Genomic DNA, 15,367 nt, shown 5'->3' with positions numbered 1-15,367 from the left:
GAGCAAAAGTGCGGTAAAGACCGCGGGGTGTGCGGGATGGAAGTGGGTAGGTGGGGTGTACGTGTGGGTGAAACGGGGGCCACAAAAGAGGGCAAAATGGAAAATGCAATTGCATAGGGAATAGAGGGAAAAAAACGAAACGAACTTAAAAAGATGGTTCCATAGGAGCGAGTCTATGTACAGAAATGTATTTCTGATTTAGCGGACTCTTATTAAAGGTGGAAGGGTAAAAGACGGTTTCAAAAGTGCACGTACTAAAGCACGATTGGTTTATCAAAAGTGATGAGGGTGTAGAGTACGCCAGAGCGGTAGCGCATGAATTCTTGATGGAGCTGTTTTTGCATGTCTTCCGAAGCGTACTCGGGCTCAGTAACGAACGCCTTTTCATAAACATTTACCGTATCCTCAACGAAACGCCGGAACGCGTTCGTGGCGCGACCGACCTGATGCAGAGGGAACACGATTTGAGCAAGGTTTAAGTGATGGAAACCAGCATCCTCAATCAATTTTGAAAGCTTGCGCGAGGGTTCGGCGAAGTAGCCTGCTTTGCGACAGTTAGCAGCAACATGCGACATATACTGCTGGGTAAGCTGACCAGCGTTCGTATAGGTGAAGTCGAAGACAAGCATCTCAATAGCACCACCGGGCTTGACAACCCGGTACAAATTGCGCAGGAAGCTGGGCCAATAGTCTATGGGAACGCAAGCGGGAAGGAATCGCATGGTGCAACAATCGAAATAGTTGTTTTCGTAAGGGAGCGGCATGCTGGGTCGGAACATGGAGAAGGTGAAAGTGTTTTTGCGTCCTGGCAAGTCATTAAGCTCCAGATCGCGATTCGAGCACAGATGCAGGTCGCATTGTGGATAAAGCATTGAAAGAGCGTGTGTTACAGCATAACCGGAGTCACTGGGAATGTCAAGAATATGCACGTCTCTCTGGGAAGCTGAGCGAAGGAGAGACAATGCTCGTTGGGAGCAGAAGCACTGGCCATTGGTAAGTTGAAGGAACATAGTCTTGCAGCCCACGAAGACTTGCGAGTACTCAGCAGAAGAGCCATCAGGGGAAACGTCCATGACATCTTTGGAGGCGCCCGGACCAGTCGCCGTCCGTTTGGAAACAGATGGAGTAATGTAGAAACGGTCAATGGCGCCAATCCAGTCGTAGGCAAGAGCAGCATTTGTTGCTGACTTGCGGTACATGGGATTCGGCGCTTGGCGCAGAGAGGACGCAGGCTCTGGCCGGTCAGGAGCTGCAGCGTACGAGTTTTTGTCGAGACGGACACGGTCTGAGGAGCGACGGTAGGGAGTTGCGGATGGAATGGGCGAGGGCTGTCTGTCACGAATGGACATCTGGGACCAAGCGCGGTTCATGTCACCGAGGTTGGCGTTGAAATCCTGACTGGTGACATCGTCCATGCCCGAGGGTGTTCTGGGATAGTCAGCAGGAAGGTAGCGATTCGCGTTTTCCATCTCGAGAGCACGGTAATGGGCGTTGGGCTCGGGATAAATGCGTCTGCCTTGTGACAGTCGAAAGGCCGGAGGGCATTCAGCAATCGGCTGAAGCGGCGGCAGCTCCAGGGACGAAGCGCCAGCGGACGTCAAGGAGTTGCTACCAATGCTTAGTGGATCGGCATACAAACGAGAAGCGGAAAGATCATGAAGGTTGTATGAAGCGGAAGAAGGAGTCGTGGAGTAAGGAGAAGTTGTGCGAAGGGCATCGTCGCTGCTTTGGATGCTTTGTAGCGACGATAAACGGGGTAAAGTTGGTCTGCGCCTGGGCATGTGTTCTAACGGCGAATCAGTTTCAGTATTTGCGGACCATTCGCGTGGAATGCAGTCGGACGTGGACATATATGGCCGATGAGAATCATCTACGTTTGCGACGCCTTCATCCATGTCTTGCATAACAGACCGATACGAGCTGTCAAATGTTCCAGTCATGCAATCCTCGTCCCACTTTTTTTCCCTCTCATTCGAAGCGAGCGTCGGCAAGCCGACTGTCTGCGACGCATCTGCGACAACGAGATGGTTATTTTCGTAGTTTTCTCTTGCAGCGCCATGCTCGCCTGCCAATTCTGCACCTGCAACATTGGGTCTATAAGCGGCGCCGACTTTGAGGCGGTTTTTTGACGCACGCGCCAGTTTAGTCTCCATAAGAGTGGGTTTAGAGCGAGCCGACTGCGGATTAGACTCAGGAGCCGACAAAGTCGCGTCGGCCTTATCGCCGCCTGTGATGTCTTCCGTGACTATGCTGGGGCTTCCTGCTGCGCCAGTGGTGCTCGAGGCCGCCTCGTCTGTAGACGTTGTGTGAATTGAAGCGCTACCGGGAATATCAAGAATATCATATGCAAAGCTTTGGCTCCATTTTGCCTTCCCGAGAGAAGAGCCGCTAAGCGCCGAGCTGTGTATCGAATCGACATCACGCGAATTGCTGCTACGAGCATCATTGGCGTGCTCGGAGGCGGACGATTGCGACGCAGAAGACGTTTTAGACTGGCTCTTTAGCCATTTGAATGACCATTTCTTAGACTTTGAGCTCGACGCTTGAGAGTCCGAGGAGGTTTTCACGCTGGCCGAGCCGTCATCGAAACTGTGACTATTTTTTGGGTACTTGTTTTTGTCTTTTTTCTTTTTAGGTTTAGGAGGGGCCTCGGGCAACTGGCTAGCATCTGTAACCAGCAGGTGATCTAGCTGCTGACTGATACCGAGGAAAACCATGATGAGGAGTGATGAGAATGTATAACGAGAATGCAGGTGACGCGGTAAAGATGGAGTAGAAAAAACAGAAGACAAGGGGAATTGGAACAACGGCGGGATACGGGATGACGAGGAGACGGATTTTGTATAACAGTAAGCACAAGATGGTGTCAACAATGCTGAGCGGCGGCGACGATGGTGAAACTACTGACACGGCGAAACCTTACACTCCGTGGAGACTCGGCCTAACCGAAACGGGTCTGTTTAGCAGGACAGCAGGCTTGGAGCTGGAAACTGGTATGACGAAAAGTAACCAGAGCGTCGTCTTCGTCCACAATGCAGCAAAAGCTCCCCGGGTCGCAATACTCTCTACGCGAAAGCGAGGATTCGATAGAAGGAAACACGTTGCTCAAACTAGGCCCTACGATATTGGAGCAAAACAAACTCGTGGAAACCCAGCTCGGTTTTCTTACAAAAGGTGGCTGCACAGGAATGAGCCACTTATACAAGAAAAGGAAGCTCTGCTCTGCTTGAAATGTTATCATCTCTAACGGCTTGTTTATACGCGCGGTCTTCACTCCGACACGAGACAATCAGTTCGAGGTCCTGTATTACAAAGCTCTAAAGCAATTACCGAAAATCGCATATCACCGGGCAATTCCTTTCTCCGCATCTAGGGACCTGGAAAAGGCGTCCACGTGTGAGTGTTATCCATTTAGAATTTACTAACCCGAGCCTCTTCCCAGCGGCCCCGCTTACAGGGCCAGTTTGACCAACCCAGGATGCTCATTTAGACTCTTGACACATTAGTTCGCTTACATGCGCGTAAATTCATCTTCCAGAGCACCTCAATTTCAATCTGATACGCGTTTGGCGGCCGCAAATGTCGTCAAACGCGCTGCAAGCTGCAGTGTGCCAGAGGCTCATGTGAGCATGTGCGTGGTGTGTTTGGGAAAGGATAAGTTTCGTTTCGGCATTAGACTCTATAAGAGTGCGCATAGTCAGGGGTGGTGTCGAAACGGAACCCTATGAGCGACTAACGTTCGCGTGGTGGGAAGAGAGTGAGGCGGGGCTCATCGCTTATCGTCATCCGCGGCATTTGTGCTGACGTATGTGGGCGGTGCGGAGAAGATGACGTAGACAGGCGCAGGGTGCAGTAAGTGACTCGCTAGAGACTTTAGCGAGAAGTGAGCCAATCTGAGGGCTGTGAGTGGTGGAGAAGCACGTCGTCGGTACGAGATATAACGTGCCTCAAGTGCATCCGAACACGCGAGCGCAGTTTCGGCACGTGCAGCCATAATGGCGCAGGGTGGACTTAGGGAAGTATCGGGTGCGACTGAGGAAAAGAGGGGCCGGCGAGAGGGACCAAGGGGTCACCCTAAGCGGAGAGACCAGAGGGGTAGGGTGAGACCGTATCGTTTACTGCGGTATAGTGTATTGCGATAGGCGTTTTAGCGAGGGGGAGAGGTTTTGGCTATCCAGTATAGCGAGGAGGAACGTTTTCGAGCAGAACATCGTTAACATGTAGTTAACGTGGGTTTGTGCACCCTAGGATTCTCCGAGGAGTTCCGCAAGCGGTAGGGGTAGTCCTGAGCTAGTTCGGCTCATGCTGCACAACGGTAGCAATTGGTCGAAGAATATTAATAAAGAGCTGAACCGCTGAATATAGAGCAATATGAATGGTGTTATCGTTTCCCATGACTTTGCACTCGGAGTTTCAATGCGGTCGTTTATGAAGTCTAAGACTCTTAGGACTGACCGCTAGAGCTGCCACGTGGCAGCAAGGTGTGTAGAGTTTCGGATTAATGTTGCAACGATAGCGCTCGGCGAAACCCGCGAGGAATTGTAGGTGTTGACACGAACAGAAAGAATTCGTTAAGGACGAGGTGTCGACGATATTGAGAATTGGTGATCATTGGGCTCTGTAACGGGGAAGTGGACTTGAAGGAAATTGGACGGACTGATTGTTGACTTTGACTCGACTTGACTCGACTCGACTCGACTCTGACTCTGTAGTTATATAATAGTATACATAGTATACATAGTAATACCCATAAACACATATTCAAGAAAAAATGGTTTCGGCAGAATTCACAGGAATCAATGTAATCCAAGCTGTTTACGATTGAATTGGTCGACCGACATAATTTTCTTTTAGCAAACTTTAAGTGTATTATTTTTTTATTTATTTTATTTTTTTGTTAAATAATGGTTTGGAGAGTAAATAATACAATGACTCCCAAGACAACGCTGAAACTGCTAATTGTTTGTGTTATGAAACAATCCAAGAAAGGATCTGTTGGACTAGTACGTTGGTAATTCATTTCATTTGCTAAAGGTCTCTGTAGAGTAAATGGTACAACGTAAATTTATTCAAGTTGCATATAAGGGTGTGGACCAGCTTGAGATGCACCATATAAGCACATTGAACTCAAAGGTCGAAACTGTCTTAAGGAAATTGCATTAACGGAGAACAATTCCAAGGCAAGTCCCGCTGTCAGCAGCCCTTGGAACACCCCGGTTTATTTGCGAATAGGATTTTGGCGCGGCGACTAAGCGAGCATCAGCAAGGCAGTTCGTTGATAAGACAATACGAAGTTGCGTTCAGAAGTTGCAAAGAAGGAGTTTTAGAAGGACGACTTTGCAATCTATACTCAGAAATACGCTCACATTTATGAACTTGGTATTACAATATGTTTAGACTCTCTCTCCAGGTTACACACTTCATTCAAGTACTTCTTAAGTGTAATATTCATTGCAAAAGTGGGTAATCTAAACTATTCTTTTGAGCTGTATGTCGAGGACAAGCATCTACATGAACGGGTTATATGTGTTGCGTCACTTCCAAATCTGATGAACTCGCTAAGGATTTCGCTTCCTGTTCATGCAAAGACTATGAGCCGGGCGGCATGTCTAAGCTAAGCCCACATGCAAAGGCCTACGTTATGTGTTTATATACAATAGAGATCTACTCTTTCATCTAAAAGTATTTTCGAGAATTTGATACTAGTTTATGACCAAGGACCAGCACGGAGAACGGTTGTCTTTGATTAGATCAAAACTCTTATCCCTTGCAGTTTAGTACAAGTCTGTTTTAGTTTAGTGATTCACTATGCGTTAGTGATTCGAACAATACCGCACAGATGAACAGCTAACCGGGTGAATGTTCTCCGTGTGGCTCATGAAAGCAATGGTAAATGCTAGACGGAGGGTATGCGGGTATCACTTGAACTGTGATCGGATGAATTTGGTAGAATCCGATATGCAGCTACCGTAGTATGCGACCGAGGACTAAACCAGCTTAACTTTGCACATCCGTGCCACCATACGATGTATTAGTTTTTCCTTTGATAGTGAATGTATTTTTTTTTTTTTTTATCTATTTTTTCAAACAAACAGTCTCGACATTCAAACGGTGATGGTCTTCTGCCAATATCTTCTTTTTGATTACACTTGTATTCCGGAAACAGCATTTCAATGAATAAGTCAGGGACCAAGTTGAGGTACTAGCGTTAAGTACATGCTTTCGTTTAAGCCGACACTTCAAATACAAAAGACACTTCGCATTCTAGATATGTTTCAGTAGTAGTACATTGCGTAGTGTCTGCCATTTTGACATTGAGAAAAGCTACTGGAAGTTATATGCTCGACATAAGAACCACCTTGAACAAATTGTCACAAAACTTGCACTACGAATAAATACAAAATTACACAACTTGGCTCATCTTATTTATTTTCAGCCTGCATAGACTGTGAGAGTGAACAGTAAAACCGGTTTAGTAGGTTGTTTGTTAGCTATGACTGTTTTAGAACAAGTCATATCATAATGAGTATAGTGGGTATTTAGCTACGAGTCTACAATCGCCGTGACACAACAAACAGTTAACAGAGGAACAAAAGTGGGATGTGGAATCCTGTGAGTCCGCTTCATTTCAATCCAACAAAGTACAATTTCAGCTTCTCTATTTTACATAACCCAAAATATATCTGAACGAAAGCATAACTCCCCACAATTATACCACTTAAGCAGCTCCGTTACCTAAGAAAAAGCCACTGCATCGACTCGTCGTGTTCTTGCCCACAGGAACTATCCATCCATAGCGACAAAAAAACAAGAGCCACAAAGCACACAACAAAACAAGACAACGCCCTCCCAACTCAATGTACCCACGCGACAGGTCTATTCACTACAAACGGTTTGATCGTTTCATGGACAAGGTAACGGTTTGAAGTACGTCTTTGAGCAAGTTTGAAAGGTTGCAGCAGCTGCACCTGGCAAGCCACTGCCGACCACGTTCAATCGGCAGGACCGAGACGAAGCAAAACCCGCTGTCCCAGTCCTGTTCAGCACCAAAAGGGGGGAAAACCCTCCCTTTACGGCACGCCCTGTAACGACATAATCGACGAAACAAGAAGACACGCCCTTCCCAAAATGAACAGTCCCTTTTCAAGCCCTCAGTACCCAAAGGCAACAGGCACACATTGCAAAGCAACATGAACAATTAGCCCCCCTCGTATGTAACAAGCCCACATTGATGTGTCGCCCACAGTATCAACCACAATAGAAACGGTGATACCCCTGGTTCATAACATATAATATAACACAACCCAAACAAATCAAATAAAAAGCGTAGAGAGTAACGCGTATAAACCAGCCGCAACCAAATTCCAAAATGCGTATCAAAAGAATGGTCCAAAGAAAGCGTTCCAAAAATAATCCACAAAAAACAGCGTAAAAGAAAAACCCTTCATCCCGAATTAGACGTTAAAGAATCCCAAAAAGAAGGTTACATGAAGCTCGGGGACAGCGGCAAGATGAACATGAGAACACCTCGCACCTGGTCCCTCCGTCACCTCAATGGCTAAGCACGACATGCTTAATCGAAGGTAATTTTGTTACCAGAGAACTCGGTAGAACGGTTGAAACCGCCGGAACGAGCACCACCACGGCCACGACCTCCAAAGCCTCCGCGGCCGCCAAATCCACCACGACCACGTCCACCGCCGCGACCTCCGAAGCCACCACGGCCACCAAAGCCGCCGCGACCGCCAGCGTTACCGGTACGGGGAGTGGAAAAGTCAAGACGACAGGGACGACCGGCAATGAAGTGACCGTTCATCTCGACACATTGCTTGGCAGCATCAATGCTGTCAAAGGTAACGTAACCGAAACCCTTGGGGCGGCCAGAGTTCATGTCGGTAGGGAGACGGACGGATTGGATCTCACCACAAGAGGAGAAAGCGTTACGGACATCGTCCTCAGTAGCGTTGAAGCTCAAGTTGCCAATGAAAACAGTGTCACTGGGAGGGGATTGCTTGTCACCAAAGTTGCTAGCACGTTGTTGAGCAAAGCCATTGTTGTTTTGAGCGGGGCGGGGGGTGGAGATGTCGAGGTTGACCATACGACCATCAATCTCCTTTTGTCCGTTGACGGCAACAGCAGCCTTGGCAGCCTCGGGGCTGTCAAAGTCAACGTAACCGAAACCCTTAGAGCGACCGCTCTGACCATCCATAATCACGCGGGCGTTGACAACAGTACCGTACTCCTCGAACTCCTTGCCCAACCACTCGTCGTCGACGTTCCAAGACAAGCGACCAACAAAAACAGTGCAGGACTCACCACTCTCGGACTTGGCAGCCTTTTGGGGCTTTTGCTCCTCACTCTCGTCATCAGCCTTGCGCTTCTTGTCAGAAGACTCGGAAGAGCTAGAGTCGTCAGAGTCGGAATCAGAGGAAGAAGAATCAGAAGAGTCGTCGGAATCAGAGTCACTGGAAGAGTCGGAATCAGACTCCTCCTTCTTAGACTCGGTCTTGGTTTCCTTCTTGGCGTCCTCGGATTCAGACTCTGAATCGCTAGACTCGGACTCGGAGGAGCTAGATTCAGCCTCCTTGGCCTCCTCCTTCTTCTCAGCCTCGGACTCAGAAGACTCGGAGTCGCTAGACTCGGACTCAGAAGAGCTGCTCTCGCTGCTGCTGCTGGATTCCTCCATCTTAACATCCTCCTCTTTTTCGGACTCAGACTCTTCGGACTCGGAAGACTCAGACTCCTCCTTCTTGGACTTTTTGCTCTTCTTGGAAGACTTCTCCTTCTTCTCCTTCAAAGCAGCCTTGGCAGCCTTCTTGGCGATCTCCTTGTTCTTGGAGGTCTTCTCGACTGCACCGCTCTTGGGAGCGACAGCCTTGGAAGACTTGGACTTCTTCTCGACAGATTTAACCTTCTTGGCCATTTTTTATATGCTTCTTGCTTTTTGGGATTGGGAGCAGAAGGCGTGCTTGGTAGAGGAGGAGTGCCTAGGGGTGGGAGTGACCCTATTTATATAAAATGTGACTTTGTTTTTTCGAATAAAATATTAATTTTTTATTGTATGTGTTAATACAAGTCACCACCAAAAAATGGTCACAAAGTGGTACGGGCGTCATCAAGGCAAGGGTAGGAAGGAGGCGACAGAGGTAGAGAGCGTGTGAGGATGGGATGACAGTTTCAAGAGTAGAGACACACATTTATAATGTTATTATTTATTACTTATTACTTATCACGTATTCTTGTAAATGTATTAATTCACAAAAAAACTAAAGTACAGGGGCCATGAGCTCGAACTCGCGGCTGCAATTGCACATACAAGTTCGTCGATAGTAGCATACAGGTTTTGCAGTTTGCAGTCCAAGGGAAACAACAAAATTAAAGTGAAATTAAAGTGAAAGAGATTCAGGTCGTAAACAGTTCATGATACGTGGGTGCCAATGCGACATCCACTACTTGGTTATTGCCAATTGAGCATTGCTCGGTCACAGAGCTTTTTCATTCGCGTTTCTTCATACATCATTAAGGGGAGAATTGTTCGTGTAAGGGTTTTTGGAGCGAGGCAAAAGTCACACACAGGGAAGTTGGTGTCGCCGATTCTCTACGACTTGCTCATAAGAAGTTTTATCTTCGCAATCGCGATACCCGGATTAAGACTTTTCGGGCAAGTACGAGCACAATTCATAATGGTGTGGCACCGATACACAGACATGGAGTTTTGCATCATGTCAAGACGCTCTGCAGTCGCCGCATCGCGAGAATCAATAATCCAACGATACGCTTGCAATAATACAGCAGGACCAAGATACTCTTCTGAATTCCACCAGTATGAGGGACACGACGTGGAGCAGCAAGCACACAGAATACACTCATACAAACCATCAAGTTTTGCACGGTCCTCCGGCGATTGGTAAAACTCTCTATCCTCGGGGACGTCTGGGTTTTGTAAATAAGGCTGGATGCTCTTATACTGCTTGTAGAAGTACGTTAAATCAGGAACCAAGTCTTTGACAATGTAACTGTGCGGCAGAGGGTAAATCTTGACGGGTTTCTTCGATTCCTTTTGAATTCGACACAGGCAGGCAAGTGTATTACATCCATTGATGTTCATCGCACACGAGCCGCAAATTCCTTCACGACACGACCGACGAAACGTTAACGTTGGATCCTGCTCATTCTTGATCTTAATAAGCGCATCTAGCACCATGGGACCGCATTCTTTAAGGTTTACGCGGTATTTTTGCAGCCGCGGTTTCACCTCGGGTGTGTCGGGATTCCACCGGTAAACCTGAAATTCCTTAATATTGTCGGCGGCCGAGGCCGTAGAAACCTTCAATTGTTCTGTGGCCATACGACGCATTTGCACACGCAACAACGATGAATTTCGCGCTGCAATTTGCTGAATTGTGCGACGGAGCATCGAGGAAGAGGTTGCGAACGTACTTGGCGGTTGGTAGGTGGAGCACGTATTAGCAGCTATGTGGTTGGGTCGCAGGCGGCGGGAGACTTTTTTCAATAATCTACAGTACTAATTGAGTATCAGTTTAACAGAATTCTATCTATATCAATGGAGCATACGAAGCGCACAACTCGTGCAAACCTGTTTGCCCCATAATAGCCAGAGCTACCAAGCAACGAACGGTTTACGGCGCTAAAGAGAGGATTCCCGTTGTTACGGTATGTATCATTAAACAGCACTATCTATTTTAACAAAGTTTTGTGTGACCATTTTAGCGCGCACTAAATCGCATTGAAGCGCGTTAATTACTATAACGCGAAACAACGATAAATAACACAATAATGCGGTGGTGGGGTCCATTAGTAGTATGTGAAGAAGGCAGTAAGACTGAAACGGAGACAAAAGACCACTGCAACTCTGAGGGTAGGAATTAGTATAGGGAAGGAATCCAGCCTGTGATAAATGACCGCGGATATCCCGCGGATAGTAAAACGAAACGTAAAAGACGAGAAAGGGAAGACAAAGAGAAACCGGGGTGAATGAAGGGCGTAGGGGAATTCGCTTAAGCCAGTTGTAGCGTCCAGAACGGCGTTTCATTAGACGGCGGTTTGGGTGGTAAGGGTTACAGAGTGAACAAGCTTACAAAGAAATGACAAGTGAGGACCAAGGCTCATGCAATGAGCAGGAGGTTGTAGTGGAAGAAAAGTCAAGACGTGTAGCAGTCCGTACACAAAAACGGAACGGCACAAGCTGGCGAAAAAGACGAGAAGGCCGATACGGAAAAAACTCACGTTTTCAAGCAGTATGGAAAGAGCCTCCGTGTTGCTTAGCAGCACAACCCATTCCACTACCATGGCAGCTGCAGGAACATCGTAGTCCCAAATAACCATAAATACCGGCAACATTTTTGTGCTGGACGACATAATGACTGCTCCACACGCCGACTGAAAAAGTCGCCAACCAAGGCACAACCGAAGTAGCAGTAGGAGTGCAAGATGATACACAATCGTCTCCGAGATACACAAGAACAGAAGAAAAAGATACTGAAGAGCAATGGGTCTCGAAACAAACGACTCCTTTGTGACGGAAAGGGGAAACTGCGTAGCGCGTGTCTCCAGCCGTGACCATATAAGAAACACGTCAAACAGTATCACAAGAAATGCAAAGTTAAGCACCTAGAGCGTGTTAGTACGAAGCTTGCATGTAATTACGACAACTCAAAAGAAAGACAGCGGACTAAAACCCGTCAGATTCTTCTCACTACCATCAATGGAACGCTCGGTCTTAGAGAAAATCTTTCACGTATAGTCGTCGAGAAGGCTTTTGGTTCATACATTCCGAAAATTCCGTGAATTAAGACTGTTGAAAAGCAGATGACGGTACACCTGCGGTTTCATGAGTATCACATCGATGCTAAGCAGCACAAAGTCAAGCTCAATGTACTTGTCGGCGAATTTTTTGCAATTGTCCTAAACAAGGAGTTGGGTCAGTTACAAACCCCTAGGAGAAGAGAAATTGTCTCCACATACGCATTGTGCCAGACGTATATTTTGATTACCGCGTCCAAACTTTGTGTACAGGTAAGAAACAGGCGCACAGCATTCTACACATTTCATGCCGGGGGTGGGAGAGAGAACGTGTCTTGTCGAGAATCAGCAAGTCGCGCGAAGCTAATGACGAAGCCCAGTCACGTGAACCACGTGGATCACATGACGAGCTAAAAGAAGGTTAAACCCCACAGAGCGACAAGAAGCGATGGGCAATTACAACATTCAGCACTAAGCGTTCAAAAAAATAAAAAAATGACATTGACATAAGTAATAACAAGAAAAATAAGCGTACGTATGATGCATGACCGTAAGAGAAATATAAACAGAACACGGACAGATGGAGAAGGGAGAAGGAGACGCGGAGCATATGTGGGTTGAGTAGGTGGGATGAAGAAGCAAGAATGACGGTAACTAGAAAAGCAGCAACTAGATGAACGAAAAAGGGGGAATTGTTGGCTCAGAGAGTGTGAAAGAGCACCACTGCTGCATTTGAAGTCTACCGCAGGTCACATTCAATGCGGCTTAAGAGGTAGTCGTTGCGGACGAGGACAGACGAGACGTTGAGGACGTATTTACCAGGTGCACTGTCCACCGGTTCAACGATCAAACCAATGTTGTGTGATTGCAGGGGACTCAACCACAAAGTATCCGGCCGGTTGGCAAGGAAGAAGTCGTCCAATTGAGAGCGCTTCACTCTGACGTGTGTTTGGAGGCAGGGAAAAATCGCGCGACGAACGTTTTTGTCTTGTTTAAGACACATGAGCGACATGTGAATACGGAGGTTCATAAAAGGTAAAACGGCGTCTTCGGCGTCTTCAACAAATGGCAGAAAATCATCGTCGGAATCGAAAGTGAGACGAAGAGCACCGTTTCCAGTGTCCGAGTTACCGTCCAGCTCGAAAACGGAATAGCCTTCGTAATCAAGCAAAGCATTGTTTCGACGAGCGGTAAAGGAGCACGCCTCTTCGGTAGCGAACACATTTTTAGCTGAGCAGACCAGCGAGTAATCATCGATAAAGGAAAGACGACGTTGGATGATATCTGATGCACAAGCAACCAAGTAAGAAGAGAAGCATTTTCCTGTCCGAAACACATCCATGGCAGGCATGTAATGCATCACATGGCGTATAAGTTCTGCAGGCAATTTGGGAATAGAAACCGGTTGGGAGGAAGAATACGAAGAAATCATTTTTGTTGGAGAGAGTGAATGAACCACGAATCGGTATAAGTAATGAATGTAAGGATGATAAAACCCAATGGAAATTCAAAAAATGTGATTTTTGGAATTGTTCTGCGGACAATTGCTATTTTTTTTTTCTCAATTGCTTTCAAGTGTTACTGCAATTGCACGAGTCTTGTCAATCCCTGTAGAGTAGAAAATCCCTAGACGAGCGTAGTTTCACGTCGTACACTAGTAAGCCGACCAATCTGTTAGCGATTGAACGTTTGGCACTTGTCGGGGCCCAAAAATTGTCTTTTTCAGAAAATTCGAATTTAACGAATCAGTCGAAGTTAAGCGAATGTACCGTCCCTGCGAAGTTGGGAATCGTAACCTTTTTGGATAAAAGTTTTGCTAACAACTAGCTTAAACAGCTCAAAAGCCCAGCAGATGCGTCCCCCTTTATACATACAAGACATCCAAGGCGTGCAATCCACCACCCATCATCGCATGTACTCATCGTCATCTCAGTCGCCTTCGCCCTGGCGACAAGGTCTAAGATCTGCTCGGCAATTACATTAGATGCGATTTGCTGCGACGGTAGTTCCCCAGATACGGAAAAATGCCTAAGTGCCGATCAGCCAATCTTAACCTGTCGGCAATATAGAGTTCGGTCGCATGGTTTGCTGATGAATCAGCTGTGCGGGGGAACGTGCGGCAGTTAATGCGTAACCGGTGACGTTAGATCGCCCCGAGAGGATTTGCGGGGTCAAACGTGGAATGTTGAGGCTGCATTTGCCGAATGGGGGGCCAGACACGGAGTTTGACACTACTGAGATGAGGTCATGACATCAGATGCAAGGGGGAACACAGGAGTGTGTGTGCGTGTATGACACATGTACACGTGGAAGAAACGCCTCGGTACACGTGCACAGTTATAGCGTACAGTAGGTCGCACTCAAGTCCGAGCGCTGCCAGAAGCGAGGCGCTTTGCTTCTGCGTCGCGTTCTTTCGTCCACCGCTGAAGAAGCGCCTGACTGCATGCAAGACTTGGTCCCGAGAAGCGTTGTAATTCAGGCAATTGAATTGCCGAAAAAGGACGCGTCGAGACTCGGCCTCTTCGCTGCTGCGCATCCGTATCCGGACGGTCGTTGCTGCTTGTTTTGTCCGCATCGTCTCTATCGGCAGATGAGATAAACCCGTGGGATGCGCTGGTTACCGAGGTGGGATTTGTGGGGGCGGCGATGGTTGCGGCGACAACAGCAGCAGCATGCTCCAGAGCCAAAAATGGAGAAGATGCAACGCGGCCCTTTTGTGGCAGTGTGCTGTCGTCGTCGAGCCCCGATACTGGCAGCCTCGGCGAAGGCGCGGAATACTGAACTGGTCGCTCAGTTTCGGCCTCGGCCTCACTCTTGGCAGTCTCAGTCTGTTCGAGTTTCTCAGACCCAATCGCCCCGGACTCTGCTGCCACGTCATCGTTGTTGCGACTGTCGTTCGCATCTGCCGCCTTCTCGGTAGTGGTCGGTTTCGCCGAGTCGCTGGCTGATGACGTAGTCTCCGTTCGCTTGAGTGGACGTTTTTTCCGAGGATGAGCGCGTCCCTTGGTCACCTACAATTACGTTAGGTTAGTTGATCCTGCTGTAACCTAGGTTACCCTAGTGAGGTGACAGAGATAACCTAGGACATGAAACACATACATGCGTCAGTGGTCGTGTTGCTTGGCTCATGGTGTTGTCGTTTTCGCTGTTGTTCATAACAGGAGGAGCACTTTCAGGACGCGTTCTTGGGTGTGTCAGGCCTGGGAGAGCAAGGCGTGGTGCACTGAATGGCCTCACCTCAGTCTCCTCGAACGCCGCCTCCAAGGGTCGTGGATTCTGAATACTGATGGCTGATACACCACGCATAATCAGCGGATTCTGGCGTAGGGGAAGCTTCTCCAGCTGTTGGATTCGCGATTTCAGCGTTTTCTCTGCCATATCCTCTCGCTCTCCCTGGAATGCTGTTGGATGGTCATACGCGACGGTTCCTCTACATCGTCACGAAGGGTGACGTCAATCATATGATGTCTACTTTGTAACTAAGGTTTTTACTAAGCGATTGTTTGGGGTTGTCTTGCGTCATATGTACGTATGTCGTGCTGTTCTAATATAACCTATCTCAATCGCGTGAAAAAACTTATTTTTATATGCGGTTAAGGTTGTA

At 47.7% G+C, this 15,367-nt stretch overlaps 8 protein-coding genes across 8 annotated transcripts; 1 reads left to right on the top strand and 7 right to left on the bottom strand.

Moving 5' to 3' along the window:
* Positions 1–254: 254 nt before the first annotated feature.
* SJAG_00257 (hypothetical protein) lies at positions 255–2,717 on the bottom strand (the record flags this gene model as incomplete). Its single annotated transcript, XM_002171513.1, has 1 exon — positions 255–2,717. One exon carries the CDS (start codon positions 2,715–2,717, stop codon positions 255–257), a length of 2,463 nt encoding a protein of 820 aa, XP_002171549.1.
* Positions 2,718–2,821: 104 nt separating this feature from the next.
* SJAG_06596 (hypothetical protein) lies at positions 2,822–3,247 on the top strand (the record flags this gene model as incomplete). The annotated part of the gene is made up of 1 exon (XM_011050694.1): positions 2,822–3,247. One exon carries the CDS (start codon positions 2,822–2,824, stop codon positions 3,245–3,247), a length of 426 nt encoding a protein of 141 aa, XP_011048996.1.
* Positions 3,248–3,689: 442 nt separating this feature from the next.
* On the bottom strand, positions 3,690–4,723 carry SJAG_00258 (hypothetical protein). Its single transcript, XM_002171514.2, has one exon. The coding sequence runs from the start codon at positions 3,992–3,994 to the stop codon at positions 3,770–3,772; it is 225 nt and encodes a 74-aa protein (XP_002171550.1). The 5' UTR covers positions 3,995–4,723; the 3' UTR covers positions 3,690–3,769.
* A 2,166-nt stretch (positions 4,724–6,889) lies between these two features.
* On the bottom strand, positions 6,890–8,998 carry SJAG_00259 (hypothetical protein). The gene has a single exon (XM_002171515.2). The coding sequence runs from the start codon at positions 8,921–8,923 to the stop codon at positions 7,574–7,576; it is 1,350 nt and encodes a 449-aa protein (XP_002171551.1). The 5' UTR covers positions 8,924–8,998; the 3' UTR covers positions 6,890–7,573.
* Positions 8,999–9,157: 159 nt separating this feature from the next.
* Positions 9,158–10,464, bottom strand: SJAG_00260 (succinate dehydrogenase iron-sulfur protein subunit). The gene has a single exon (XM_002171516.2). The coding sequence runs from the start codon at positions 10,415–10,417 to the stop codon at positions 9,599–9,601; it is 819 nt and encodes a 272-aa protein (XP_002171552.2). The 5' UTR covers positions 10,418–10,464; the 3' UTR covers positions 9,158–9,598.
* Positions 10,465–10,640: 176 nt separating this feature from the next.
* Positions 10,641–12,147, bottom strand: SJAG_00261 (Arv1-like family protein). The gene is made up of 3 exons (XM_002171517.2): positions 11,986–12,147; positions 11,791–11,925; positions 10,641–11,631 (listed from the first exon to the last, which is right to left on the bottom strand). Exons 1-3 carry the CDS (start codon positions 12,070–12,072, stop codon positions 11,053–11,055), a joined length of 801 nt encoding a protein of 266 aa, XP_002171553.2. The 5' UTR covers positions 12,073–12,147; the 3' UTR covers positions 10,641–11,052.
* Positions 12,148–12,270: 123 nt separating this feature from the next.
* Positions 12,271–13,699, bottom strand: SJAG_00262 (F-box protein). The gene has a single exon (XM_002171518.2). It carries the CDS (start codon positions 13,193–13,195, stop codon positions 12,503–12,505), a length of 693 nt encoding a protein of 230 aa, XP_002171554.1. The 5' UTR covers positions 13,196–13,699; the 3' UTR covers positions 12,271–12,502.
* On the bottom strand, positions 13,633–15,157 carry SJAG_00264 (hypothetical protein). The gene is made up of 2 exons (XM_002171519.2): positions 14,863–15,157; positions 13,633–14,774 (listed from the first exon to the last, which is right to left on the bottom strand). The coding sequence occupies exons 1-2, from the start codon at positions 15,139–15,141 to the stop codon at positions 14,124–14,126; spliced, it is 930 nt and encodes a 309-aa protein (XP_002171555.1). The 5' UTR covers positions 15,142–15,157; the 3' UTR covers positions 13,633–14,123.
* Positions 15,158–15,367: the final 210 nt, after the last annotated feature.

The sequence above is a fragment of the Schizosaccharomyces japonicus genome, assembly GCF_000149845.2.
Source record: "Schizosaccharomyces japonicus yFS275 unplaced genomic scaffold supercont5.1, whole genome shotgun sequence".
Classification (NCBI taxonomy): Eukaryota; Fungi; Ascomycota; class Schizosaccharomycetes; order Schizosaccharomycetales; family Schizosaccharomycetaceae; genus Schizosaccharomyces; species Schizosaccharomyces japonicus.
Note: the sequence above shows the minus strand (reverse complement) of the source record. Positions and strands in the feature narration are given on the sequence as shown.